At 44.5% G+C, this 25,303-nt stretch overlaps 3 protein-coding genes across 4 annotated transcripts in view; 2 read left to right on the top strand and 1 right to left on the bottom strand.

The window, feature by feature from the left end:
* Positions 1 to 6,675, top strand: part of TTLL12 (tubulin tyrosine ligase like 12) — a 30,253-nt gene extending 23,578 nt beyond the window's left edge. Inside the window, exons 8-14 of the mRNA XM_031597212.2 lie at positions 101 to 295; positions 1,215 to 1,326; positions 2,117 to 2,268; positions 2,357 to 2,438; positions 2,890 to 2,958; positions 5,081 to 5,219; positions 6,134 to 6,675. Of these exons, the coding sequence (XP_031453072.2) occupies positions 101 to 295; positions 1,215 to 1,326; positions 2,117 to 2,268; positions 2,357 to 2,438; positions 2,890 to 2,958; positions 5,081 to 5,219; positions 6,134 to 6,285 (901 nt within the window). The 3' untranslated portion in view covers positions 6,286 to 6,675. The remainder of the gene's footprint in view (positions 1 to 100; positions 296 to 1,214; positions 1,327 to 2,116; positions 2,269 to 2,356; positions 2,439 to 2,889; positions 2,959 to 5,080; positions 5,220 to 6,133) is intronic.
* Positions 6,676 to 8,530: 1,855 nt separating this feature from the next.
* On the bottom strand, positions 8,531 to 18,595 carry TSPO (translocator protein). 2 transcript variants are annotated; one of them, XM_031597210.2, is made up of 4 exons: positions 18,513 to 18,595; positions 12,650 to 12,848; positions 10,104 to 10,242; positions 8,531 to 9,244 (listed from the first exon to the last, which is right to left on the bottom strand). In XM_031597210.2, exons 2-4 carry the CDS (start codon positions 12,835 to 12,837, stop codon positions 9,071 to 9,073), a joined length of 501 nt encoding a protein of 166 aa, XP_031453070.1. In that variant the 5' UTR covers positions 12,838 to 12,848; positions 18,513 to 18,595; the 3' UTR covers positions 8,531 to 9,070. The 2 variants fall into 2 exon arrangements, with proteins under 2 accessions (XP_031453070.1, XP_090003068.1); XM_090146942.1 differs by lacking the exon at positions 18,513 to 18,595 and adding an exon at positions 14,849 to 15,491.
* Positions 18,546 to 21,734, top strand: MCAT (malonyl-CoA-acyl carrier protein transacylase). Its single transcript, XM_031597209.2, has 4 exons — positions 18,546 to 19,104; positions 19,242 to 19,329; positions 20,117 to 20,334; positions 21,065 to 21,734. Exons 1-4 carry the CDS (start codon positions 18,649 to 18,651, stop codon positions 21,485 to 21,487), a joined length of 1,185 nt encoding a protein of 394 aa, XP_031453069.2. The 5' UTR covers positions 18,546 to 18,648; the 3' UTR covers positions 21,488 to 21,734.
* The last annotated feature ends 3,569 nt before the right edge of the window (positions 21,735 to 25,303 follow it).

Here is a 25,303-nt window from a genome sequence, read left to right as displayed (position 1 = left end):
TAAGAGAAATTCTTTTCTTCCTTTTTTTCCCTCTATAAGCAATCTAGAAGGCCTTCCTGGCCTTTCCCCTCCTCACTTTAACAACTCCTTTGTTTTGCAGGAAGCTGAGCGAGGAAAGACCTGAAGTAATGGTGAATCAGTTCCCATGTGAGAACCTCTTGACTGTCAAAGACTGCCTGGCATCCATATCTAGACGAGCTGGAGGGCCAGATGGGCCGAGATGGTTGCCACGTACTTTTAACCTCCAAACAGAGCTGCCCCAGTTCATCTGTTACTTTCAGCAGCGTGAGAGAAGGTGGTTATTATTTCTCCTTCCTTACATCTTGTGCTTTTGATCCCGCTTTACTCAAAGATGAGTGTCTTGCATTTGGGGATTTGCAACTGGTTTGTCTGATGTTTAAATTTCTTTTAATTATCAAGGATTGAGCACAAATGCAATGTGTATATAAGGGAAAGGGAAGCAGGGGATAGTATGTTTCACAGAAATAAAACCATCTTAAGTTAACACTGCTAACTTCAGCTCAGTTTGAGCTGTTTATCATGAAGCCCAAGCAGTTTCTCAGATTGCTTTAATTTATTAACCGAGGAAAGAAGGACATAGTGTCACCCTGTCCTTACTCAGAAAAATGTATTGAATGGAGACCAGCATGTTACTTCTTTTCCTTGAGGATGTTTCAAGGAGTATTGCCCCCTTTAGGTGACTGGGCACTGGGAAGTGAGATGAGAATGGCATACTCTTGTTTTCTTGCAGTATGAATTGCTGAGATATGGTCTAATTTCTTCCCCAAGGAGGCAGTCATAGTGTAATGTGTTATGAATTATTTGAAGGTGTTAAGAGAATCACCTTAGAAACTGAGGTGATTCCCTGCCAGCACAACCTCAGACTCTTGGCAGAATGGTGTCTGTACTGTGACCTCTGTGTGTTTGTGGTGTTACTGTTCGTGTATTGTTCTTCTCTTTCAAAGAAGCAAGATGCACAGAAGGAAGTAAACAGTGAGAATATGCTAATCCATAATAGAAAAAAGTGAAAGCTACCATTGCCTTTTCTCCCTTTTACACCATTGCCTAAAGCTGTCAGTCAGAAGTCCTTAGTTCTTGCACTGTAGTGCCCAGCTTTATAAAGTGATTAAGACAGAGGAGTACGTAGATCAATTCAAGTGAATGTTCAGACAGATAAATGAAGCTTATAGGCTTTGGCTTTCTATCTCTCACAGAGGAGAAGACAATCACTGGATATGCAAACCGTGGAACCTGGCCAGAAGCCTGGACACCCACATCACCAACAGCCTTAACAATATCATCAGGCATAGGGAAAGCAGCCCAAAGGTTAGAGATCATGGCTTTGAGTGAGATTTTAAATGGATTTCTGAAAAAACTCTGTTACAGGAAGTGGTCTAAGACTAGAAGGAAGGAAACTTATTTTCTTCAAAATTTGTACATTGATCCATAAGCATTCAGCTTCAATGAATTCTGAGTTAATTATTCAAATCAACACCATTTGTTGTAGTGATGAAAGACCCAAAGAGGCTGATGTTTTTTTATTTAAAAAATAAATTTTGCCCTGACAGTGATGAATGGTTCAGTGCATTTCTGCTTTAAGGCCAATCCTCAGATAAGATGATACCTTAGGTATAGTTAGCATTGGTTGTGAATTTTTGTACACTGTTGTTTCTGTCCCCTGTTGATCATTGTTGTTGATCCACAGCTCAGCAGCACAAAACACTGCCAACAACAGAGAAATTATGGAGCTCTTTTTTCTGTAAAATGCAGTCATAATGTCAGACTGTCACCTAAACTTTATTTCTGCTGATATGTGGACTGCATGTATTTTTCTGGAATACAGAAGTGCACAAATTGCTTCAGTCTTATATTTCAAGAGCTTCCACTAAAATTGTAAATAAAAATATTTACATATACATTCTGGCTGCCCAGCTTTCCCAGGCAGGCTCCAAAGACTTTTATAAAACGCCCATTGGCACATCTTCAGTTATTTATGCATGCTTCTTAAGTAAAACAGAATCATATACAAGGATGTCTTAAACCCCCACTATCTATTGACACTTTTCATCTCAGTCAAATAATATTTTCTGTGCGTTTCTTTGTTTGTTTCTATTAGGTAGTGTGCAAATATATTGAGAATCCAGTCTTATTTCAGCGAGAAGATGTGGGCATGGTTAAATTTGACATCCGTTACGTTGTGTTGCTGCGCTCCGTAAAACCACTCAAGCTGTACGTCTATGATGTGTTCTGGCTACGCTTTTCAAATCGGTAATTACCTTCGTTTTCCTTGTTAGACTGATGAGACTTAGCTTCCAAAGGATCACGTTTGGTTCTAAGGAATTGTTTTATTCCTTAGGGCGTTTTCCCTTGATGACTTGGATGACTATGAGAAGCATTTCACTGTCATGAATTATGCTCCTGGTGTAATGTTAAAGCAGGTAAGCAAACAGTCCAAAATATTCCCCTATCTTTGTGTTGTTAAAGAATCTTCCAGTGCCTTCTTTTGTGACTATTCCCCAATACTCTGTTTCATACCTAGCAAGCAGTCGCTGTTGGAAGTATCCGACCAAGTTTTTTTCCTAGACATTTTGCTGTCTGGACATCTAATAATTTGTGATAGATAATACAAACCTACATCCTGAATAAAACCCACATTAATTGAAATCACTAAGAAAAATTATTAAAATGGCAGCTAACCATTTTCAAAGACTGCAGTATAATCCTTTATATATAAATACTGGAACAAGGAAGGGCTTCCGGAACTGTCAAACTCCCTACTTCTCTACCTGCATTTCTATGGATGGCAAAAAAAAAAAGTTTGGTATTCCAATGTTATCCGACTGCTCAGTCATTCCCAAAGCAATATATGTTGCTTCTAAACTGTTTTAGGTACACTGTGAAGAATTTGTTCCTCAATTTGAAAAACAATATCCTGAATATCTGTGGACAACAGTACAAGTAAGTAAGCAATTTGTCTTTAATTTCATAAGCTTCTATGAATCCAACTCAATAAACTGTCTTTTTGAAAAGTTACTTTTTCCTCAGAAAACATACTTCAGTCCATCAGCTTCATAAAGGACAGCAAATGTTAACCTTTACATTATCATAATTAATTTATTTGGACTAATTCAACCTCAAACGCTGTTTTTAGCATTTGAAAAATTTATTTCATGGCTATTGAGAATTCCTTACATTGGACTTGGTAATTAAAAATAACGTCAGGATCCTGGGAGCAGGATCAGTTTTCCTGAGAGTTCTACCTGAGAAAGGATGCCATTTATAAAAGCCTGTGGTTATGAACATTCAGTATTCCATGCAAAACAGCATGGAAGCCCACAGTATCAAGTGTAAATCATAACAGGTGCTGCTGTTATGACTCTGGAAAAGTTGTTTTCAAAGCTTTCAGTACTATTCTGTTTCAGTAGGGTATTAACTCTGAATCTGGGGAGTTGAACCACTGAAATATTCAGGCTCTGGCTTCCTTTATTCTGAAGGACTTCACAACACAAGAGGCAGCCAAAACAAGTAGAAAACTAATCTTCCCAAATCAGGTTTTGACCTAGCTATATTAAGCAGAGCTGTAGGTCTAAAGATCTCCCTGTAAGCTTTCATGTTAGCTCGCTTTGCAGGACACTGGAGCTCATTTGCAAGATGAGGATGTGCCCAGCTGTGCCAAAGTGACTGACAGAAATAAGCCTTACCTCAAGGGTGCTGTGCTCAAGAGGCTTTGTTACCAGGCTGGATAGTGCAGAGGCTGTATTTGCATACTGTGGCAAATTTTTTAAAAAGTTAAGCTGATCTCTTCTCATAGAAATACTGAGTTGGTGGAGGAGGGATTTTTAAATGAGCACATTATCCCATTTGTTGAATTAAATCTTGACTTAGATGCTGCAGTGTAGGATTTTCAGCTGCTGCTCCAGCTTCTCTGCATTAGCGAGCTGATCTTAGACCCATGTCTGCCTTTGCACAAGAGAACTGATGATTCCCTAACACTAAGACATACTTAGGCATATTTTATATGCAAAGAAAAGGCTCCCAGTACTGTGTTTATGAAAAATATGCAGGAAGGCAGATGAGGACATTCTCATTCTTACTCATAAGCAATGCTTGAAAGAAAAAGCTGAATGTGAAATGATGATTCAGAAGTACACACGTAACTGAATTGTTGCATTCTTCCATATTTATAACAAATCAAAAGATGCAGAAGAAATTGTGACTGAGTACTGATTAATGTATGTGCTTTCAAAAGTGAATAAATTACCCAGCTGTGGGTTGATCTGCATAAACTAATTCATAGCCATTTTAGCTAGAACCTCACATCCAAGTAAAGACATTCAGAGCATGACAGGTTGTGCAGCATTGGGATTGAGATAGTCTGAAAGAAACTGCAGAAACTGATAAACAGATCAAAAGAAACCATACAGAGGCTACACAAAGTAGTGATGTGTGCCACGTGCAGAGTATTACTCTCTATGCATTTGCAAATACTGCAGATTTACTGCAGTATAGTTTCCATGCTAAAAATTATACCTGTATGTCCTATTGGCTAATTGCTTATGGAAACACCAGTGTGGTAGACACAAACATATATAAACTTCCAACACCATTTGTAGATGTCGGTGTAAGCAGGTAGAAAACTTTTCTTGGCAGAACAAAGCTAAGTTAGGTTTAACAGGCAGGGAAGGAAAAAACTTCACTGTTGCACTGCTGGTGTGCACAGAGCTTCCCTGGGTTTTCTCTTTCTCCTCCTTTGTGTAGAAGTGTAGTATCGTACCTGATGGTTAAGAAGAAAGCTAATTCTAATAATAAGTGTGCCATCATTAGGATTTCTCTTGTATTTATTTGCTCCCAGAAGAAGTCCTCAGATATCTGCCAAGTGCTTGCCCCTTTCACTGTTGGCCTTTGTCTCAGTGTACATTTCGAAGTTAATGCTGTGCAGATTTTTCTGTTAGCTAATGTAATTTATATAAACTCTTCAAAATGTGAATGCATGAAGTGATTAAAAAGTGGGTTTTTTTAACTTGCTTCTGTGGTAGGAACTTTGCTTCTTGTTCTGAGACCTTTTTTTTATTACTACTAGGCAAACATTTTTAAGGCATTTGCTGAGTTGTTCCAAGTTGCTTCAGCTAAGCCTGCACCTCTTGGCATCTGTGATTATCCATCATCAAGAGCAATATATGCCATTGACTTGATGCTTAAATGGGACACCAGCAGAGATGGTGAGAGGAGTTCATTTCTTTGCATGTTGAATTCTTATTTGTGAACATTTTCAGGAATTTATTTTCTTTGCTCAGATTCTTACACATTTTCAAGCAGTGTAAATTGTACACTCTGTTCCTCCCACTGACATCAAAGGGTATCTGAAGTTGCAGGTCTGTGGAGCTAGAAGATGCTGTGCTGGTTAACTGTGATGGTAGAGGGAGCTGCTAACTACTTGGCTGAGTCCATGCCTCCCTTGTACTCCTGCTATGGCTTTGTTTTAGTTTGCTTAAACGCAGCTGTACAGGGGCAAGTTTTCTTTTCAATATACAGTGAGAGAATCCCTGCCTGTGTGCTAAAGCCTAAAAAAGAGACACCTTGTGGCTTGGCCCAGTGTCTTCAGATTGCAGTGTTATTTAGTTAAGCAGACAAGGGACCATGTTTACCATTTCAGTGCTGTTGATGTCTTTGGGACTGTCACTCAGTTGTCTCTGCAAGAATGTGTATATGGAGATGCTTCATGTAAATGTCACAGCATGGCTGACAACCAATTGGAGCCTTTCTTCCAGCTATTTGTGGATGACTGGTAGGAAAAAAACGCCAAATAAGGCAAATTTTTTCTTATCTTGCCAGAAAGGTCAAAAATGTCTGCAAGTGCACACCAACCTCTTACAGGGAGAAGAGCTGCAGAGGCACCAACACAGAAATGAACTTCCAAGGGACTAGAAAAGAATTCTCAGTTCCTAAGACACAAGCAAAATTCCTAGCTTGTGCCTGGCTTTGCTAAAGGAGCGATTAGGAGTGAAACAAAAAACCCTGACAGGTTGGGTCATAAAAGATGACTTCTAGCCATTTTCTAGCTTAATGACAGGCAATGGTTCAGGGTCTCTGTATAGCTTGCATTAAAAGGCAGTGTCTGTGTTCCCTTTGACAGGAAAAAGAATCATGCAGCCTCAGATCCTGGAGGTGAATTTCAATCCTGATTGTGATAGAGCCTGCAAATACCACCCTACCTTTTTTAATGATGTCTTCAGCACCTTATTTCTGGATGAAGTGGACAACTGCCACGTGACGTGCATCATCTAGCCACAGGAGGCTTGATTCTTTCCTTCACGGATCTGCTTAATAGCAATATTTACATTTCAGTTCTATGAGCTGCTGATGCAATTATTTTCCTGTATTAGTAACCCAGGAAAAAAAATGAGAAGAATGCATATAGACCTTATACTGTACTTACTGACAATTGTTTTGTCTGCATTTTCCTTGTGTTGCTTCGTGCTGTAAATCATCAATTTGTATTGACCAAATGTCTTGTTTATTGAATATGGGAAACCTCAAAATAGGACAGAACTGGAACACCTGAGTTGTCTCTCAGGTAGACTAAGCTCCTGCTTTCTTGCTGGGAAATGTGGTGTAGTTCCCTGTGTGAACATTAAAATTACAGTTTACTGAATCATCTTGGAGTCTGTATCATTTTCTTAGCCACTCTTCTGTTGTACAAAGATCTAAAATGTTTATGTCAGTAGGCAGAGGTAAAACAGCTTATTAAAGTTGCATTTGGCAAGTTTATTGAAAATTGAAGTATATGAAGCTTGAATGAGGAAGGTGGGGGAAAGATCAGTAAAAGCTCCTAGTAGTTTTCCAAAAGCTATTCAGCATCTGCTGAAATCTGTGCATGAAGTTATTGGTCTGTGTTAATTTTGAGTTCTTTGTGCGTACAGGTGCTATAAAGTGGGGGAAAAAAGGAACATGAACTGTTAGCATCTCATTTCTGACCCACTGAAGAGAGGTGAAGTATTCTCGAGGACTGGAACAGACTAATTTACTTCAAGTACTTTGACTGAGGACAGAAGGGTGATATTATACTTTTCTCCCATGAAAATGTATTTCAGTGAAGTAAACTACTGGGGATATGAGACTGGAATATCTGACGGCTCTTTGCATTTCTTGATTTGTATGCAGTACTGTTAGGATCCTTGTTATGGCTGACTGTCATCCTTAGCTTGGCCCTTAAAGAGAGAAACTGGATTTCTGAGGAGGTGTCAGGCAGAAACTGGGAGGGATATAATGTCCAGAGCAGCAACAAAAGGCAGAAGGCCTAAAGAAATGAAAGGATTTGGGGAAACACTGCTAGAAGCCTGAACAGTCTTTGGATTGTTAAGGGCATAAGACAGACCTGTTTGGGAATGAGGTTTTCAAATGATTAATTTCAAATTAATCATTCCTGATCTCCCCTCAGATCAGCAAGTCTGAAATTAAGCAATTTTAGGCAGTATTATGTTGCTTTGTATGTGTGGACAATTTATAAAAGTTGTTTTCTCTACCATGAAGTATATGTAGTGCGCGTAGTATTTTTTACCTAGCTGCAGTTATCAGAATCTGCTTGAAAGCAAAGTAAAGTTATCAAGTTGTATAAAATGATCTAAACCTTGCTTCAAGCTTTACAAATAAGCAATGTGCTGTCCCTGACAATAAGGAAGGGAAAGATTGTTTAGGCTATTTTGGGGTGCTCTTCTTCAGAAGCCTGTTTTGTATAGTCAACTAAAATGCTGAGTAGAGGAATAAACCATCTGTGAAAGTCTGAGTGGCATTGGATGTTGCAACAGGTGCTTGAGACTGGATCTGAGAGGATGCTCAGCAGATGCCCTGTGACTTACAGGAAAGCAAAAGATACTTTCTGCCTTGAATGTACTTGAAAACAAGTAAAAGAGACTGAATCTAGAGCAGAGGGGGAAGTTTCCTTCATCGCAAAGGGGACAGCAGCATCACGTTTAGCAAACCAGAAGAACGACCTGATTAAAGTAAGATTTGTGTGGTAAGACCACAAGCTGTGGACTAGAATACTCTGTTATGCTTTTAGACAAAAGGTTTTTTTGTTTCTTCTACCTTCCTTCTTTTAGGAAGCAGCTGGGTGAATTAAGCATCTCAGATCTTACTGTGTCAGTTACCATAACCCGAGAGGAAAAATCCGTTCCCGTTTTAAGCAGCTAAAATGAGAAGGTGCAGATAGGAGACAGCTTTAGTGCCTATGTATGCAGTCTGCCCACAGCCTGGCTTCTTGCTCCACCGACAGGGCTGAATGGTGAACACAGCACATGTGGATGCTCTTTGGCCAATGTTGCTGGGGCTGCCAGAGGTATGTACAGACAGCTGCTGAATATTTGGGTACTCTTGGCTTACAAATACTCTGAATTTGCTGTTTTGTCTTGCCCATTGTAATACTGAAAAGAGAGGAAGGGGCCCCCTTTAGGCTGCAGCATCCTGTTGCCTCTCGCGTTTTTTTCTTTTTCTTCAAAATCTTTTAGTAACAACAAAAACAGTGGAGGAAAAGTAAGTTTACATGTTGTTTAATATCTTTAGACACTTAAGATTGTACAGTGCTTCCAAGTGGGATGGCACAAATTATGAAAAAAGATCTGGTCTTAAACATTTGCAGAGTACAGTGATCAGAAGACACGGCAGCTGCAGTGGGACTGTAAGGTACCATGCTTAGTGGTAAACGTGATTGATTCAGGCCACAGTTGCACTTGTGGCTCCGAGGAGCAGCTTTCTGGAAGCTGGATTTCTTCCTCTGAATGAAGTTGCAGTTAGTGCTTATTTCTGGTAATTGTTAAAATGCTGTTTGTCATATAAAATGTGATGCTGCAATACAGAAAAGCAGTACCTTCTGATGTGTGCTATTGTTTAATTTGCTGCGAAACTTCATGCAGGCTTTGAAACTTGCTTACTCGAGGCACGTTTGTTTAAAACGAGGATTGCAGCGTCAAATTATAACGTAATGTAAATAGTTCAGCTAAAAAAGTAGTAAGTAAGGCATAACTTTCTTTAGAAAAATCTTGGAGCAAAAAAATGTTTTTGGCCGAAAAGCTGTTTATTCAGATTTCTTGTTGCGATTGTCTTTCCAGATCCGGTAATTGAGCGCAGAAGCCATGGTAAGCCAAGCTAAATACGGGACCATCAAATAAGCAGCTGTTCTGTTGATGTGATACCAGGAAGCAGTGGTAGCTGTCGCTGTACCAGTTGTGAGCAGGAGAGTCGCCAGCCCCTAAAACACAGGAAGGTGGTTAGTGTCCTTTTCCTCATTGCATTTTCTTAACTAGACGGTATTTGTGTGGCTCTTTCCACTTAGCACCAACACTTTGCAGCTCCCTCTGTGAGCTGACTTCTCAGCACATAGCTAGCAAAAAGATTTTTGCTGAGCTAGGAGTTGAACTGACTGATAAAAAGATAAAAATGGTCAGAAGAAAGGGCACTGCAGCTGGGAACAGACAAAATCCTTCTCATCCATACTTGGATTTTTTTTTTTTCTTTTTCCTCTTGGTAGCAGAAACACTCCCTTAGCCATGTAATCTCACCCAGTGCTTTTCTGCTCTAGATACTGCCCTAAGAGATGTGGTGTGGTTGAATTAATTACGGGTTGCAAAGCATTCTGCTTTTAAAACATTGCTCTTATATTTAGAGAACCAAGCAAATCATTTTTTAATACTAATTTTTATTTTTAAGGTGAGCTGTTTTTCTTCAGCATGCAGGAAGCTGGTCTTGTCTAAAGCAGATGCTGATTACACGAGTAATGATAAGCTTCTTATCGCCGCTGTTTGCCAAAGAGATACCTAGGAATTTTGCTAAGGCATAAATGTTTACATTTTGTAGTCACAGAAGGCTCTTATCAAAGGGTGACAGAAAGAGCTACTTGTAATCTAAACATTTAAGGGTGTTGTAAATTCTCACAGGTGGCTGCTGGAATGCAGTAAGAACAGCAGCAAACTTCTGCAAGCCATCTTCTGTACTGATGATACAAATTAGGTTCGGTTTCAGAGAGAAAAAATCATGATGCAAGTTTTATCCTCACCACCTTACAGGTGACCGCAAAAGCATAGGCTGAAGAAACAAACTTATTCACTTACCCATCCCATTTTGTGAGCTCCAAAAAATATGGGAGTCCATGCCCAGTTTAATGCCAGCTGCCCTGCATACAGGCCCAGAGGAACCACCGCCTTTTCACTGAAGCCCCCCAGTTCCTTCCACACCAGGTAGGAGCCGTATCTGAAGAAAGCCAATGCAAGGGATAATCCAGTACGTTGGTTAGAAAGCAGCCACGTTTTCTTAAACAAATGAAATCACTTCAGTGTCAGTCTAAATTCACTTGGAAATGTCCTGGCACTACTTAACAGAATGGCTGACTGTGAAGGGTTGATTATCTGCTGCAGACAGCAAGATGGAGAGAAATATTCCCTGTTCTGCCAGAGTTCTCATTTCTAGGTGCAGAAAAGCAGACTGCATTTCAGTCTTAGTAGAGAATGCTGTGTTGAAATGGAAGTAAGTCAAAGACTTGAAAGTAAAAGGTAAGTTTCTAAAGAGAGGAAAAAACGGTTCCTGTCAGTACTGAGAGAGGATGGTTTAAAAGTATCTTTGTTTGGAAGAAACCTTTTTAAATAGATGGAAATGAGTTTAGAAGTAGAAATTGAGATGGGAATGGACAAAATGAATAACATCCCAAAGTGCATGCATGACTGTGGATGGTGACTGAGCAGAAAAGGAATCTATAGTCATGTTTCAGAAGGGAGGAGGGAAGGGTACAGAAGGTACAAAGATTTTTAGGACTTCTAGAGAAAGAACTGCAAGGCATGTCCAGCACCCTCTCCCCTTGTTGGGGCACCAGCTTATAAAAAGATCTTTCAAAAATGTTCTGAAGTTTTTTAACAGATCATCTTAATGCCAGAAGAACTGTTCACCAGAACAATTCCAGAACTTAAGCTGATAAAGACAAAAATTATTTGGGAAATGACTAGTGTAAAATTTACCTTTAAACTTTAAGAGACTGATTAGAAAAGGAAGTACTCATCAGCCAAGACTCTTTTGTTCATTTGAGTTTTCCATTAGACATACCAATGCAGATGACTACACAGTCATTCCAAGAGTCCCACGGACAAAGTGCCAACACTCTGAATTATACACCTGTTTTAGAATTAGTAACTGAATACAGATTCCACCTTCTTATGAGTCTGCTAGGTGTGTGAACTGCACTGTGCACCTGCTGAACAGCAGGGGGCTCAGCTGTGTTTCTGTGGTAATGAACTTTTAAGCTGTTGCAGTCTACGTATCTCAAGTCACATAAGGAGGATTTCTCTTCGACTCAGACAGTGAGCCAGGCTTGCTTTGTGGCCATGTCTTTCATAAAGACTAAACAATACAACTTTGGAAGCTTTTTAAACCTTGCTTTTAATTATTTATTGCTTTTAATATTCTCAGATTCTATACGAACGAGAAGTCTTAACCATTCCAAGGGATGTGTGTACATGGCAGGTTATGGAAGCAAAAGCCTGATGATAAATATATTTTCAATCAGCTAGATGTATACAGTATGTAGCTGACACCACTTACCTCAGAACATATTGCTTGCTTTTGGTATTACCAAAGCAAGTGATTTTTAAAAGATTTAACGTGACGTCCAGATTTATGATGAGAATTCAAGAAACAAGTTTACACATTGCACAGTCAACTTGAAGAAAGCCCCTTGGCTCTTGTCTCTCTGAGAAAAGGCATTTTTTATCCAAGGGACAGCAACCCAAATTCTAATTCTGAACACACAGGAGCAAAGAGCAATTAAATAAATATGCACACATACCCTGTAAGAAGAGGAAAGAAGAAAGAATACAGACAGAAAAAAGAGCATGTGAATCTGTAAAAATTACAAAGCCTTTATTTCCAGAAAAGTAAACCAAAATGAGAGAATGTTAAAGCAGCTCTCTTACACTTTCAGGTATGTGTTCAGATATTGGATCATTGCTGTGTTTTGCAACGGGTGTTGTAGTACTTAAATTAACCTGCAGGATAATGACATAATGTTGGAAAGGAACAGGTCTCTCTTATTTAACTGCTTTAAAATACTTGGCAGCACAGCAATTACTGTCAGAAGAACAGGGAATCACGAGGCCAAATCCCATTCCCACAGGTACCCAAGGAGACAGCAGAGAGTTTCAGACCTCTAGAATTAACAGCCTGGCATTTAAGCTGACAGGATGTATGTGTGTATTAGTTTTGATTTTGGGTTTATTTTAATTGAGCTATGTTAAAACAGTTCTGTCCCAATCTTCTCACCCCTCCCTTTTGTTTTTAATTTCCTAAAACCACTGAAGGACACGCAGAGCAGAAATCCCAAAGCCGCTTCACTTCTCTGCTGCCAGCTTGGCAGGTCTTCCCCTCAGAATGAATGAGGAAAGCAGATGAATGGTAGCTTTTCCAACTCCTTTTGAAGTGGACGGTTCTACATGTGAAGTGTGGCCACACACAGCTTCCCCAGACATGTTTTTACCTGCTAGGCAGACAGCTCAATACAGTTTCTTGCAGACATTCAAGCCACAGAAATAGAATAATAGTTTTCTAGTCTAGCATTGTATAACGAACAACCTGGAGATCAGATAAGTGTATTGATACAATGTGAAAAACATACCCCATAGATGTATAGAGAGTTCCCCAAACTGGAGCAAACACCCAGTTAGGGGGACACCAGGAGGGCTTCTGCAGAGACTCATACCACACTGGGATTTCCTTTCTGGTTATCTTGCTTCCTAAAACTCCTCCTGCGTGGGGCAGAAGCGTGAAACCCACGGCTGAGGCCCAGGCTGGTACCACTTCCATTGAGACTGAATCTGAAACAAACCCAAAAAAGAGGATTGGCAGAGTAATTTTAAAAGGAAACAACTAAACTATTCCATATTTTTTAGGCAGATTTTAAAAGTATACACAGGAAGGGTCTGATTCACAGCCTACTCTTGTCTCTCAGTGCAGCTGAAATTAATGGATCTTGTATCAACTTTACTGGACAATGCTCACCTCTGTATAGGAACCTATCATTTACTTTCTGGCTTTTTCAAGCTTTCATTTTCTTCTAACCTTTGTGCAGTAAGGGGTACTGAGTTTTACCTATGTCAATCTTCTCACTTGGGTGTACCAGAGGAATAATGCAGTTTGATAGAAACTTGCATTTCTGTATTCAGTAAGAGCTCCATTCATTCTCTGTAGTGGTGCACTTGGGAATAATGCAGTGTGTCTTGCCAGTGCTCAAGCAAAATATATATATTTTGTCCTATATATTGTGTTGTGTTTTTAGCCTTGGAGGGTGCCCAGTGAGCAGTGAGATGGATGTGGTAAGTAGCAGATGCTTGAGAAACTGTCAGAAAATAAAACACTAAGGAGGATGAAGATCTCAGTGGATAGGTGGAGAATGTACCACTGGCTTCTTCCTGAAGCAGGCAATCAGTTGTAGCCATCTTAGCTGCCAAACCCACATGGTCTGTATGGTCTGCAGGATTAAATCTGCCTGCAGAAGTAACACGAAGTGATGCCTCACCCTGGTAGCCAAGCTGCTTGCGTTAGTGTATGGGCACCAATAAAATGAGTAAGAAAGTAAGCAAGGGAAAACTTGGTCACCATTTTTCTGGCCGAAAGTCAAATGCTACAAAAGATCTGTGTTTAGGTTGCTAAAATGCAAATAGATAAGAGGTACAGTAAAAAGGGCAGAACCAAAGCGCATTGTTTTTCAAATACACAGTTGTCAAATACACCCAATTCCTGTTAATCTGTTTGGTGGGAGGGCAGGTGGCAGGAAGGAATCACAAAAGAGACTGCAGGAGGCAGTGGGAGCCCTGGGCCTTGGATACCCCCAGGAGAGAGAGCTGTAGGGCAGTCAGTACTCAGAGATATGCCAAAGGAGGATGTCCTATATAAAACTGTATGAAGGTTTTGTTGGTACAGCTGTGTCTGATGCAATGAGGAGACAAGGAGTGGGACAGAGAAAATCCCACCAGTAGCAGATGTGCTTAAGAATTGGATGCTGCACTGATGGCATCAACTGTCAGAGCTCTGCTGGCACCCTGTGTTTTTATGCAGAGAACAGGAGGGAGCCGGGCCAGCAAGGGACATCTCCTTGCACAATGGTCTTCTCACTCTGCCCAGATGACACATGTAGATGTAATGAGGATTAATTTAATTTTGGTAGCTGGGGCCACAAGGCTGAGTAGGATCGTGAACATTTCTGGTGGTAGGTGCAAAGCAGAGATTTGGAAGCAGAGCAGCACAGAAGGATGAGAGAAGCACACAGGGTAGGGCAGTCTGCAAGGAGTTAACAAGAAAGGCCATGTAGGCGGTGGGGCTGCCTCAGGGGAGAGCTGTAGGAGGGAAGGAGTGGGAGCGCACAAAAATGACAGCAAACAAAGCAGTAAAGCTGTCAAAACCAGAACAGAAGGGTGAAGTAGTGCAAGGCAAAAGACAAGCCAAGCAGTGCTAAATAGAGAACTGTGCTGGGCAGAACTGGGGAGGGAGAACAATGCACTAGCCTGCTGGAGCAGCACCGTGTCTTGGGTGGAGGATGGACTGAAAGGAACGGAGGAAAAGAACTGCATAGCTCTGCACTGTGGTCACTGCTGCACTTCCTGCCCTGTGTCCCTCCTGCTGCTTTACCACATAATGTCTTACATAGAGTTAAGGAGTTAAGGTGTTCTCCCACACCTTGGTCCTCTGTGGTTGTCCTCAGATGGTAATTCCCAAAGGTTGTGATAGAAGCTGAAAGCTCAGACCTCACCAGTTGTTAGTTACACCACTGCTCACATTGTGAATAAGAGCACACTGGGGCTTAGTTCTGGACACACACCTCAAGTGCCAGTCAGCTCTGCCACCGCAGCACACTGATCCAGTGCCAGTAGGTTTCCCAAAGTGATAAGTGAGGACCTCAGGGGCTTTACACTTGGTCTGGCCACAGAAGCATCAGGGCAGTTTCCTGCAGGTATCAAGCAGCTGGGTTGCATCAGGCATTGTTCCTTCTGTCAACTTTTCCCCATGGAGGAAAGGCCCGACATGGTTTGCAGGCTGGAAGTGCTGAATGCCATCAAATTGGAAACATACTGCTCTGCTGCTGCCAGTGACTAAATGACGCAGCTCCAAACGTGTCCCTCCACACGTCAGAGGAAACACTGAGTGACAAGAAAAGAAATCAGGAGGGCACACAGAAATGGGGAAAGCACAAAGCATAGAAACAGGGCAAGTACTGCTGTGTGTAAACAGGAGATGGGAAGATACAGAAGTAAAAAGGTGGAAGGTACTGGTTTGAGTTGACTGTTGGTGTCCTATTCTTTTGACTGCTGTTATTACTAATTACATACTGTGTTTCCCAACAGCATTTCTCAGGACTTGCCAGCATTGCAAAATGCTCTCCTGCATCACGTAGAGCTGTGTAACAAAGTTGCAGTGTGCCAGACAGTCAGTCCCGTAACACACTGCTGTCTATCAGCAGTGGAGTTCTGCATGTAACTCCCCAGAAGCTAAATTCCAGCATCAAATGCCCATAAAAAGCAACAGCTGACTCATGGAGCCACACTGATTAACTCTGGAAGAAGCTCTGTCCATCTTTGGTTACTCAGTACAGGTTTTCAGTGAGAGAGAGATCACACAATGGAGACGTGTTGCATCTGAACAAAGAAGTTTGGACTAGCTAGAATGGCAAAAGATCAGGCAGCAGTCATGGGCATACCTGACAGAAGGTGTGATGTGTAAAACCCCAATGCAAGGCGACAACGGAGAAAACATGGTGAAGGAGTGATGCAATCTGATCTCAGAAAAGCTTGTGTTAATAAAGTTTCACTTCTAACCTTTCACCACATGCAGCTTGCAGCTCAGTCCCAAACGTGCAGTGCAGCAACGGATCTGTGCTGTGTGTGGCACACCCAGGAAATTTCTGAGAGTAATGGAGTTGAAGGGTTCACAAAGCATTGTCAGCCCTGCCTTTTTTTCAGTGTAGCATCCTACCCACGTTTGTCTGAATTAAACACGATGCTCACAGATTTAGGCCTGAAAACCATCTAAATTTTTACGATCAACTATGAGACAACTACGATTATTTTTTTTCTTTTACATTAATAATGCTGTTACTGTTCATAACTGGAATTACTCATTTGGAATTACATACTGCAACCACCTGATGTTTGCAGGAATGCATCAGAGCCAAAGGCAGGTTCCCAGCTGCTCCACACCAGCTGAGGTGATAGGGATCCTTCAGCCACTTGTGCCCTGTGCTCACAGATATGCAGGTTCTGCATTTGGAAACATCCACACTGTGAAACAGACAGCTTTCCTCCTCTAATTTGTTTTGTTTGGGGCACATCCTGTCTTCTAAGCATGTACAGACACTTGAAGTTATTTAGCTATAACTTACCTGGCACAGGTATGCTAGCACAGCCCCTCCAGCTGCATCCATTACACAACCTCCACTGCTTTCCCAGTCAGGTCCCAGCCCCACTGCAGGAAGAGCTGGTTGCACAATACTTTTGTGCCCTGATTTTCATACTGAAGAAACCAGGATGTCCGTGGATGGTATCTGCAGCATGCAGACAATTTGATCTTGGCTGCTAAACAACCACAGCTGGAGATCTCTACTCCCTCAACACACTTAACAGAAGCTTATTTCTGTTCCTCTCGTCTCTGCCCTGCAATGTTTTCCTCATCATCCTGCCCATTTTCTGCTTAGCCCTAGTTTGGCTGTAGCAGGCCAGTTTGTTTTACCAATGTATAAATAGTGCTCCTGGCTATTCAGAGCAGCTGACCCGTCCAACTCTGGATAGTTCCAGCTCTGTAATGCACCAGGAGAAATAAAGGGGAAAACTGGCAACATTATGATTTGCAGCCTTCTGTCTTTTTGCAGGTTGTTTTCCTACAGTGGCACAATGTACAGAAAGTGAAGCGGAAGCTTTCCGTGTCCTCTCCTTTGTCTGCAAAAGGTTGTGTACAAGAAAGAACAGGGTGTGGAGAACAACGCGTACTGTGACAGAGGAGCCAACATGCCTCAGGCTAGTGAAGAAGTAGCCAGAGTGAAGGAGCAGCTCTCTGAGATCCAGGTGCGCACCCTTCCCCTATCCAGCCTGAACACTGCCACAGAGCAGGAGCAGAAGAGGACAGCTGCTTCCATTGCAGCATTATATCCCTGCTCCTATAAACCTCTGACTAATCCCCTTAAGTAGCTTGGTGCTGGCTTTCCAATCACACGGGGCTTAAGTTACAGTTATTGCATTAACAGCGCTAAGGAGAATCTCTGGAGTTGTGGTCCTGGGCACACTGAGATAGAGAGAAAGCTGCAGAAGTTGGGAGTCAGGTCCCCCAGGGTAGACACTTGTCCTCTCTAATACACTATTTTGGGGGCAGTAAGGTTCTACCCAGGTCTGAGAGGCAGCATGCACATCCTCAGTGGGGAAAGGCTCCACATCACATAGCTGCCCGAAGGATTAAGGATAATCACTTGATGGATAGCGATAAACCTCTTAGCTCTGCCCCGGCTTCAGCTGCTGGGAAACTGTAGCACTGAAGACAAAGTTTTCTCACAACCGGTAAAGAACTTTGCTGCCTCAAAGAGTCTTGTCTGTAAATCTTTAGTAATAGCTGGAGCAACGTCAGGTGTGTTTGCCAGAAATAAGGGACTTATACGGCTGATTTATAATTTAAAACAATATACATTGCATAATAGACATGCACCATAAACTCCTAACTATATGTTTATAGTGTGCACTTATAAATTAAACAGCTGATGCTATGTACTTAAGGATATAAGGTGAGTGACACAAGCATGCTTCTCTGGTTTGGAGACACAGCAGGTCTCGCTGCCCAGGCCACTCTGCTTTCCAAATGGCAAAGCCACACAGCAGCCCTGTTTGCTGGGATGGATCTGCCTGCGTGACAATTTGCCATTTAGTGCTCAGTGTCTTCTAACTTTCACCACACACATTTGTATAAGATCCTCAGAACAGGCTGTATTTTAAAGACAAAGCACCCTTTAGACAGTCTTCCTTTGCCACCACTTGTCAAGCGTCATCATTACCACAGATGTTCCCCTTGGATATTCTTGGAAATATCCAAGACCTGGGAATTCTTTAGACAGAGGGGGATGTAAGAGAACCTCTTCCAGGGCTGCCTCCACAGCGGAGGGCAGCTGGCGGCCCACTCCCACAGCTGAGCCCCGAGCACTCTGCAGCACGGCCAGAGCCCTTCGTGTGGAACCAAAGGGAGAGCGGTGCTCCTGTGCGGGCTCAGCAGCCGGGGGCTCCCCGGGAGCAGAACGGCCCCTCTGGATCTCAGCTGCTTGCTGAGCGGCCCGCAGCCCCAACAACAACTGAGGAAACCAAGAGAGCTTGGAAATCTAAGAAAATAAACCCGGTCCCTCCTGCCGCCGTGAGGAGACGTCCCGTTAGGAGCTGTCGCGCCGTTCTGGCTCCCAGCACCGCAGCACACGGGTCCCCCACCTCCCCCGGCCCCAGCTACAGCCGCCCCTATACCTCCGCTCCGCTCCCACGCCGCCGCCGCCTCAGTGCCGCGAGTGCCCGCCCGCTGGCGAGGCCCGCCCCAAGGAGGAGCCGCGGAGCGGCGGTGCCGCTCGGTTCCCGGGGCAACGCGGGCGGGCAGACGGCGGCCATGGGCAGCTGGGCCGCGGCAACATGGCGGCTCGCTGGCTGCAGCGGGCGCGGCGTCCTGCGCGGCGCAGCGCGGCGGCGGGGCAGCTCGCTCCGAGGCGGTGGGGAACGGGCGGCGAGCCTGAGCGAGCTGCTGCAGAGCTCGGTGGGGGACGAGGAGCCGGGCGAGGAGGGGGAGGCGGCGGGGCCGAGGCGGGAGGGGCGGTCTCCGCGGGAGGGCACGGTGCTGCTGTTCCCCGGGCAGGGCAGCCAGTTCGTGGGGATGGGCCGCGGGCTGCTGCGCTACCCCGGCGTGCGGGACATGTACCGCCTGGCCGAGAAGGTGCTGGGCTACGACCTGCTTTCGCTCTGCCTGGAGGGGCCGCGGGCCGAGCTGGACCGCACCCGGCACTGCCAGCCCGCCGTGTTCGTCGCCTCCCTGGCCGCCGTAGAGAAGCTCAACCACCTGCAGCCTAAGGTAGGCGGCGGACGACGGGCCCCGCGCCGAGCCGCAGGGGCCGCGACGCGGCTCCCGCCGCCCGGCTCCTCCGCGCGCTCCCCCCCGCGGCTCTGCCCGGCCCGGCCCCGCTGACGGCCGCGCGTGTGTCTGCGCAGGTTGTGGAGAGCTGTGTGGCCGCCGCCGGCTACAGCGTGGGCGAGTTCGCGGCGCTGGTGTTCGCCGGAGCCATGGACTTCGCGGAAGGTGCGCGTCGGAGGGTGAATTTTGCTTTCTGCTTCCACGGTTTGCTTTGATATGCGTGACGTCGCATTCAAAGCACCAACCTTGGAAAGGGTCTGGAGTCGATAGGCGTCTGAACGTGAGCCAGCAGCGTGCTCGGGTGGCCAAGACGGCCGACGGCATCCTGGCTTGCGTCAGAAATAGCGCTGCCAGCAGGAGCGGGGAGGCGATCGTCCCTCTGTACTCAGCACTGGTGAGGCCGCACCTCCGGTGATGTGTTCAGTTTTGGGCCCCTCACTGCAAGAAAGGCGTGGAGGTCCTTCCAGAGGAGGGCAGCAAAACTGGTGAGGGGTCTGCAGCACAAGTCTTAGAGGAGCAGCTGAGGAGCTGGGATTGTTCAGTCTGGAGAAGGGGAGGCTCGGGGAAGACCTTATTGCTCTCTACAACTCTGTTGCAGTGAGGTAGGGCTCGGCCTCTTCTCCCAAGAAACTAGTTATAGGACAGTAAGTAATGGCCTCACGTTGCAGCAGGGGAGGTTCAGATTGGATATTACAAAAAAATACATCTCTGCAAGGGCAGTGATGCATTGGCACAGGCTGCCCAGGGAGGTGGTGGAGTCACTGTCCCTGAAGTTGTTCAAGAAACGTGTAGATGTGTCACCGAGGGTCTCGGTTAGTGGGCATGGTGTGGATGGGTTGACGATTGGTCTGGACGATCTTAGTGATATTTCCAACCGTAGTGATTGTGTGATTCTCACTCCCGACATGAGTAAGCTGCCTATCTGCACTCACCTGTCCCGTTCTCCCCTCAGCACTCTATGCTGTGAAGGTTCGTGCTGAGGCCATGCAGGCGGCGGCGGAGGCCATCCCCAGTGGGATGCTGTCAGTCATCAGCAGACGAGAGGCCAACTACAAATACGCCTGCCTGGAAGCCCGTAGGCACTGTGAGTCACTGGGCATAGACAACCCCGTGTGCGAGGTCTCCAACTACCTGTTCCCAGATAGCAGAGTCATCGCAGGGCACATACAGGTAGGTACTGCTGCAGGAGATGCACCTGCTTACTTCAACTTCATGTATTAAAACTTCTCCAAAAGTAATGCCACCTATTTTATTTTGTTGGTCCACAATGTCAGAGGCAGATGTTGGTGGTATGGCAGTAGAAGCTAAACCTTCCCATCAGTATTGTGTTACGTTTTGTTGCTGTGTGACAGATGGCAGCAGAGGGACAGTCTGACAAAATGGCATCTGACATGGAAGAGCATATAAAGCAAAGGTCTGTCCTTGATTTCCTCCATGTGGAAAAAATGGCAGCCATTGACAGTCATCAGCACTCACTGAATATTTGTAGAGACCAAACACATGGAGGCAGAGGGTGGTACTTTTCAACAGTAGTGACAGCAACCATAGGTCACCTCTGCTGTTACAGATTTTTATGAGCACAGCATGCAGGCTCTTGTTCATTGCTGGCAAAAATGCATAGCTAATGGTAGGGACTATGTTGCAAAATAGTGTTTTGTAGCTGAGAATTTGCTCTATCAAATTGTGTTATTGTGCTCTTTGTTGTAGAAATAGTAGGAGGCATTTCTTTCAGAACAGCCTATGTATTTGCTTCATGGTTGTTTTTTTTCCCCAGTGTGTGCTTGCTGGTTGGGTAGGAGAGGAGTGGCTTTATTGCCTTGGGCCTGGAGAGGCCAATCTGGTGGAGTGAGCACGTGGAATTCTGTTGTGTCAGGCTGTGACTGCTCTCCCTTTCTTATAGGCTTTGGAGTTTTTGCAGAAGAACGCCCCAAAATTCTACTTCACACGTACCAAAATGCTTCCGGTCAGTGGTGCCTTCCACACACAACTCATGGAACCAGCAGTAGAGCCGCTGGCTGAAGTCCTGCAGTCCATCGAAATACAAAAACCACTGATTTGTGTCTATTCCAACGTTGACGGCAAAAAGTACATGCACTCAAAGCACATCCAGAAACTGCTGGTGAAGCAGCTCGTCTCACCTGTACTGTGGGAGCAGACTATGCATTCTGTGTACCAGAGGAAGCAGGGAATGGAATTTCCATACACTTATGAGGTGGGTCCTGGGAAACAGCTGGGAGCGGTTCTCCGAAAGTGCAATCTGAAGGCCTGGAGGCAGTACAGCCACGTGGACGTCACAGAGGAGGAGGAAGCAGCAGAGACATAAACAGCTTTTTGAGAAGAATCCACGCGACTTGTGCTTTCCACATTGTACAGATAATGTCAGGCTCCTGAAAGGGGAAGTGGGAAACACCAATGGCTCTTGGCAGTGAGAGGAGCACCATGCGTCACCACAGGAAATGTTCTTCTCCACCGTGTGCCTTGGGTGTGGAGTGGGAGCTCAGCTCTCCCCCCTGCACCAGGACTGCAGAGTTGTCAATAAATGGACCAGGCAACTTTCTCCTTGGCCTGCATCCTCCAAGCAACATCCTTGTTTTTTTTTTCCTTGTTTTATTTATTTTGGATTTGTGTGCGTGGTGAGTGTGTGCGTTCAAATTACAGCCAGAAGTAGCACTGTCTGTGCAAGGTGTGCTGCATGGGTTACACTGTGCTGGCTGATACAGGCCTGCTGATGCCCTTCTGTGGCATGGGGCTCCTTTAGGTGACTCCATCCCCGTGCAGCCACTTTGGTGCAGGAGTGTTCCCATGCTTTGCCTAAGCTACCTGCTGCAATATTCACCTCCATCAAATCTTTTTGTTTTACTGTTGCCACCTAGCAGTCAAATAAGGCAAAATATGTGGATTTGGGTTGGTTGGGTTTTGTGGGTTTTTTTTTTTTGGCAGAAGGGATATGATTTTCCTAAGGTTTAAGCTATCGGTAAACTATAGAACTTTTCTTGTTATTTTGGATGCTTCACAGCATGTGATTACTGGCAGGTAGTCCCCACGTGGGAAGAGACTGTTTTCCATGTAGCTGCTCAGTGTCACACTGGTGTTAGGTTACCTTGGAAGGAGGAAAGTAAGGAAAGGAAAGCCTTGGCAAGGCTCAGAGTCAAGAGGTGCTGCTGCACTGTGGCTGTGCAAAGTGCAGTGCTGGCCAACCACTGGTTCAGGGTACAGGCTCCTTATGCTGTTCTCGGACCTGTGACAATTACACACAGAAACTCTTTGCTTTTTGCCTGCAAACAGCAGTGCTTAAAGCTCTAAAGAAAATCAGAGCAGCCATTTTTTATGCGATTGTGTAGAGAAGTGCAGGCAAAGGCTGTGTTGTGGGTATGCAGCTGAATAGCAGTAACTTTGGCTTGACCTTCATGTCTTTTTAGTTTTGCAATCTTGTTAGTATAGCATTTAGTAGATACATAGGAAAAGTCAATAGGATAGTGCTGAAATGACCATACACATCTTCATTAATGGATTAGGAATTGCAGAATAAATTTCAGTTACAGTATGAATCGCTTCATTAGTTCATGTTTCTGAAACACTCTGTCCTCAGCTGTGGTCAGTTAGTGGGCATCGCTGAGCAGTTTTGTGAGCTGAGGTGGGCAGCCACCCCACCTGCCTGCACAAATCCCAGTTTGGCACGTGTCAACATTACCTAAGAGCAGAATGCAGGATTGTCAGCTTTGTTATTGGGCCATTGTAGGCTGCCAAATGTCAGGGTTACTGGAACAAAAGTGATTTCAGTGAACTCTTATGTCAGAGAGAATGTCTTAATTAGTGAAGCATGGCAAACTCAGCACTAGGTGGTTGGAATATTTCAGCTAAATCACATTCATGTTCCTAAACACCTAACAATGAGCTGTGTTAGAAGTGTCTGACTCCATCTTGTAAGACCCAAAGCAGCTTGTGTAATAGTTGGAACTCAATATGACACACTGGTGGCACTAAGTTGGGTTTTAGTACAGTGTATTATGGTTTGCAGACTTTTTAAAAATAACATGCTGGGGGTAATTTTCAAGACCGGTATTCTGTTTATCCTGTTCTTGCCATACATCTGTGTATATATCTGTGTGTTTGAATTTATGTACATATAACCAGCAGTGTTTTTTTACTCACTTCACTTTACTACACACTTTGCATGGAGAAAAAGTTCTTTGGAAGAAACCCAAATAGATAGAAGCCTCTGTCTGCAGGTATAGGGCAGAGCGTTCAGTGACCTTCATACACCACGAGATGCAGAATGCTGAAGTGACACCTGGGCCCTGGGAGCATTGTGTTCTCATCAGCCCTGTTTAACTGGGGGCAGAAGCAGCTGTTGCAACTGCACAGCTTTGTTTTTTCTCCATGCACTTTCACACACAGTAGCATACCCTGGTGTTGATGGTATGGTCCATACAAGCTGAGTTTGCTGGAAATGCCTCAGTATCTTCATGCAGTGCCTGGTGACATGAAGTTGCAGTGTGCATAACTATAAAGGAGCAGGAGGGCATCTTGTGTCCTAAAACCCATCTGCACAAGGTGGAGGATGGTGTGTGAGCTGGCAAAGGGTCCTTAGCTCTTATTGCTGTTATTAGCATTCTTTTGATATGCTTGCTGATCTACCCCTTCTTCTGGAGGCTGAAAGTTTTATGATGTGAAAAGCCAGTGCAGCTCCTGCACCTAGGAGCGAGCAGAAACAGGATGTGGAAAAAAGTCAAATGCTGTAAACTCTATCACATGAGGAAGTGTGCTGTTTAAAAAAGAAAATAATGAAACGTGGGTCTCCTGAGTCACAGTGCAGAGCCGTAAGCAGGATGCCACATGTGAGGCAGCCTAGCCATTCCTGCTCATTGAGCATCCCTGCTGACGCTTGGTGCAGGGTCTGTTTGCACTGTGTTTCCCTCGTGTCAGTGTGGTGACGTTTCCTGCTCTCCAGTGCTGTGTTTTGTTCCATCCATACAAGATGCTGTACTTCCTTTGGGATTCAGAGTGTTAAAATACTGCAGACCCCAACAGTGAAAAACTGCAGTCATCCCTGGCAGCAGTCAGATGGCAGTGACAGAGCAGCAGCCTCCTGTACGTAACTGCTTCCCGGTGCGTAGAGGTTATTTATCTAGAAATACACAAAGTTGTTTTGTGCTATTGAAATGACTCAGCCAGGAAGAATTGCATGATGGCACTTGGTACATTTGTTACCTTGCTGAGGTCATTTATTAGACTCTCCTGATTTTTACCCTTCACTAGATAATGACCATAAAATATTTCCTGTTATACCCCTAATATGGAGTTAAACAGAACAGCCAATTCACTGATGACATTTTGGCCTGGTTTTTGGCTACATGAACGATTCTGTTTGCCACCTTCTGGCCTGGATCAGACCATGGTTCCAATCACGTCCTGTCTGCTTTGCTGGAAGGTACCCAGCGTGTCTGTTGCTGAAAGGCAGATCAGCCTGGGGCACTGTGTCAGAAAGAGGACATATTTTTGGAGAGGATCCAGTGTATGTGCTGCTGCTTGAATGCTTAGAGCTATACTGGGCCCATCACCCTTGAAGTACCTTGGTTGGTTTTTTTTTTTGCTCTGCATTTCAAGTCAGGCGAAGATATTTAAAAGTCTTGCAACAAAATATTGAACAAAAGATTCTAGGTTTTTTTTTCTTTCTTTTTCCCTGCTGAGAAGTTGTGTGAGGTGGAAGTCCATAAGCAGAGTGGGATTTGGTACCGCTCACACGGGAGCAGAAACGCGCTCCTCAGTCCTCTGAAACTGTCCTGGGTTGGGATTTACTTTCAGGAGGAAGAGAATGCTTCCAATCCCTTGTCTGACTTAAAGCTGGGGCTCAAATTGGAAGCTCTAACCTCTCAGACAAGGCCACTAGGTAGTGCACCTCCCTGTTGCGGAAGCGCCCTAGCAGCCCTAGCAGCAGCGGTCACCTGACAAGACAGGAAGCAGGTAACCCCTCTTGCGAGGGGAATGCCCAAACCACAGAGACGCGCTTTCATTTTCTCTCTGTCTGCATCTGCGTGCAGTGAAAAGCAGCACGTAGATAGGCAAGGTAATACGGGGTGGCTGTGGTTTGCCCTTGAGATGAAGGCAGCCGTGTCCGTCTGCCACAGGGGGTTGCTGG

The sequence above is a fragment of the Phasianus colchicus genome, chromosome 1, assembly GCF_987193195.1.
Source record: "Phasianus colchicus chromosome 1, bPhaCol1.hap1.1, whole genome shotgun sequence".
Taxonomy (NCBI): domain Eukaryota; kingdom Metazoa; phylum Chordata; class Aves; order Galliformes; family Phasianidae; genus Phasianus; species Phasianus colchicus.
The sequence above is the reverse complement of the archived record's forward strand: the minus strand, read 5'-3'. Positions and strand labels throughout refer to the sequence as shown.

Coding starts and splice junctions, on each gene's coding strand:
- TSPO (XM_031597210.2), bottom strand. CDS start 12,837: ATGGAAGTGGTACCAGCCTGGGCCTCAGCCGTGGGTTTCACGCTTCTG. Junction 10,243..12,649: donor ACTCTCTATACATCTATGGG/GTATGTTTTTCA, acceptor GGCTTTCTTCAG/ATACGGCTCCTACCTGGTGT. Junction 9,245..10,103: donor GAGCTCACAAAATGGGATGG/GTAAGTGAATAA, acceptor CCTGTGTTTTAG/GGGCTGGCGACTCTCCTGCT.
- MCAT (XM_031597209.2), top strand. CDS start 18,649: ATGGGCAGCTGGGCCGCGGCAACATGGCGGCTCGCTGGCTGCAGCGGG. Junction 19,105..19,241: donor TCAACCACCTGCAGCCTAAG/GTAGGCGGCGGA, acceptor GTGTCTGCGCAG/GTTGTGGAGAGCTGTGTGGC. Junction 19,330..20,116: donor AGCCATGGACTTCGCGGAAG/GTGCGCGTCGGA, acceptor TTCTCCCCTCAG/CACTCTATGCTGTGAAGGTT.